Genomic DNA, 2,500 nt, shown 5'->3' with positions numbered 1-2,500 from the left:
ACACGATAAATGGCGTTCGGAACCACTTTGTCTCGTCTCAGTCTCTCACCGAAGCGTCTGTACTTCCTCCCGCAAACTCATGAGCTCTGCGCTCTCTGCTTCCCGGCTTGGATGGCGACGCTCAGGCACACCTGCACCACGCACACGCACACATACACATACACATACACATACACATGCACATGCACATACACATACACATACACATACACATACACATACACATACACATACACATACACATACACATACACATACACATACACATGCACATGCACATACACATACATCCCACACAATACATACTCGTGAGGACAGCGTGCAAAGAGCAGATAACTCACTGTTCACCACCAGCATCACTACCATCGCTATCAAGCAAGAGTGCAATTGCCAGCGCCGCCTCGAATGCCATGGTCATGATGGTGACCTGCGAGTCGTGAGATGTGCACGGCTGCATCTGGGACGAGCTCGTTCCGCGTGTTGACAATCATCCACTCGCCGTCCGTCTCAACGGGATCCGCTGTTGCGCACACAAGTTGACGAATGGAACAAACAAGCGGAGACGTGTGGGGTGTAGGATTAGGAGGAACAAGGGGAAGATGGCGAGTGAGAGGCAAGGGTGAATGCAAAACGACAAGCCATGACTTTGAACAGCATTACAACACAGCCACACACACACACTCTCTCTCTCTCCTTCACTCAGCACGGCCACGCTTTCATTCATAGCCACCCGTTACTCAACGCACACATACACACACATACACACACACACACTTACACACACACTTACACACACACACACACTTGCGCGTACCTGAGATGGCCGCGCAGCAAGCGACCGGGCCAGCGTTTGGAAGGAAGAACACCCACGCCTTGTCGTCAATGTCCATGAACAGAAACACATACTCGCCGTGCAGATGCGTGTGTGGGGCATCAATTGGCGCCCTATTTGAGAGAGGGGGGGGGAGGGAGGGAGTTCGGAACGCAAAGATGTGGGGGTGGGGTGAGCGGACAGGTGCAAAACGCGGGATAGATGTGAGAGAAGCCGTGATCAGCACCGCGATGTTGGTGTTACGTTGCTGGCGCACAACATCACAATGACAAACAAATGCCAATTGCAAGCCACAAGCACACACACACATTTTCACACATGACACGCATCACACACACACACACACACTCACACTTGACGCACATACAACACATGCTGCGCGTACATGAGCTTATAGACGGGGTTACCGCGGTGGGAGCGCTCAACTTCGCGATAGACACCATTGAGGAATGTGAGGTAGTGCGATCTGCCAGACAGTTCAAGCACATCCCCGCCCCGCTTGAAGGAACTGCTGAGCACCTGACAAATACACACACACACAAGAGATGGGAGTGTGATGTTGGTGGTGAGTTCCATTGCAAGCCTGGTGAGCAGTATTGCGTGTTTGTTTGCCTGGAGATGGGGGGATGGCACCACCGCAAAATGGTTGCGCTCACAGTGCTCACACACTAACACGCCCCACCGCCCAAACACGAGGAGGTCGCGGTGTGGCATTTTGAAAGCCCGCTGCTTGTGGTACCTTTGGATCGGGTGGGGAGAACTGAGCAATGCGAAGCGTTCGCTTCACTTCTGTCGCTTCCCGCAATTCCTTGCTCTGAAGTCGACAACAAAATAGCACAGCATCATGTTACGGATGTCAGATTACCTCATCATGTAGCCTAACAAACACCAACGTGCTGCCCACAGAGCAAAGAACAAGGTACGTGTCAACCACTCAATGAAGCACACACACGCACACATGCATGAGCGAAACAAGCGTGCACGTTGCGCGACATACACACACATAAGCACACAGCCATGAATCACAACAACAAGCTGCAAGCTGCATGGCTGCCGTGCTGCTACCTTGCGCGGCGTGAGCTTCTTCTTGAAGTTTTTCATTCGAGAGCGAAGCGATGACTTGCGTGGCGTACCATCCCCTTCCATGGACACGTCGGTTGACGCAGACGTGATGCTCGTGCGTGAACCACCGCGCTCCGGTGTGCCCACAGGTGGCGCAACGTGAGAAAAACTCGTCTCCGCCGCGACCCGCGCTTGGTGCTGCCGTTGTTGCTCCTCCTGTTGCTGTTGCTGCTGCTGCTGTCGTTGCTGATGCTGTTGGGCCGCCTCCTCCAGCCGCTGCAGCTCAATGATGACGGCCTCCTGTGCGGCGGACGCGTGCGGAACGAAGAACGACAGCGCAGCGGGCACGTGCACTGACATACCCGCCCGCGCAAGCTGCAGCACCAACGATGCAAGGTCCTCGGCGGTGTGCCTGCCATGGCAATGGATCACGGACTGCAACGTGAGCGGTGCTTGCTGCAGTTTGGGTTGCAAGACTGAACACGCCAAACAAGACATAAACATGCTTCCACAACGAGACCTCCACACGCACTCACACATTCGCACACGCAGACACACACACGCTCACACACGCAGACACATACACACGCTCACACACACGCTCAC

The 2,500-nt window shown here is 54.2% G+C and overlaps 1 protein-coding gene across 1 annotated transcript in view; it reads right to left on the bottom strand.

The window, feature by feature from the left end:
• The window catches only part of PTSG_11881 (uncharacterized protein), a gene marked incomplete at its 5' end in the record, with an annotated part of 12,865 nt that overhangs the window by 3,508 nt on the left and 6,857 nt on the right, over window positions 1-2,500 (bottom strand). The window contains 6 exons of the mRNA XM_004996907.1: window positions 50-131; window positions 428-520; window positions 815-945; window positions 1,218-1,351; window positions 1,572-1,646; window positions 1,898-2,306. Coding sequence (XP_004996964.1) covers window positions 50-131; window positions 428-520; window positions 815-945; window positions 1,218-1,351; window positions 1,572-1,646; window positions 1,898-2,306 — 924 coding nt within the window. The remainder of the gene's footprint in view (window positions 1-49; window positions 132-427; window positions 521-814; window positions 946-1,217; window positions 1,352-1,571; window positions 1,647-1,897; window positions 2,307-2,500) is intronic.

Source organism: Salpingoeca rosetta, assembly GCF_000188695.1.
Source record: "Salpingoeca rosetta unplaced genomic scaffold supercont1.5, whole genome shotgun sequence".
Lineage (NCBI taxonomy): Eukaryota > Choanoflagellata > Craspedida > Salpingoecidae > Salpingoeca > Salpingoeca rosetta.
This window is presented reverse-complemented; position numbering and strand designations above follow the sequence as displayed.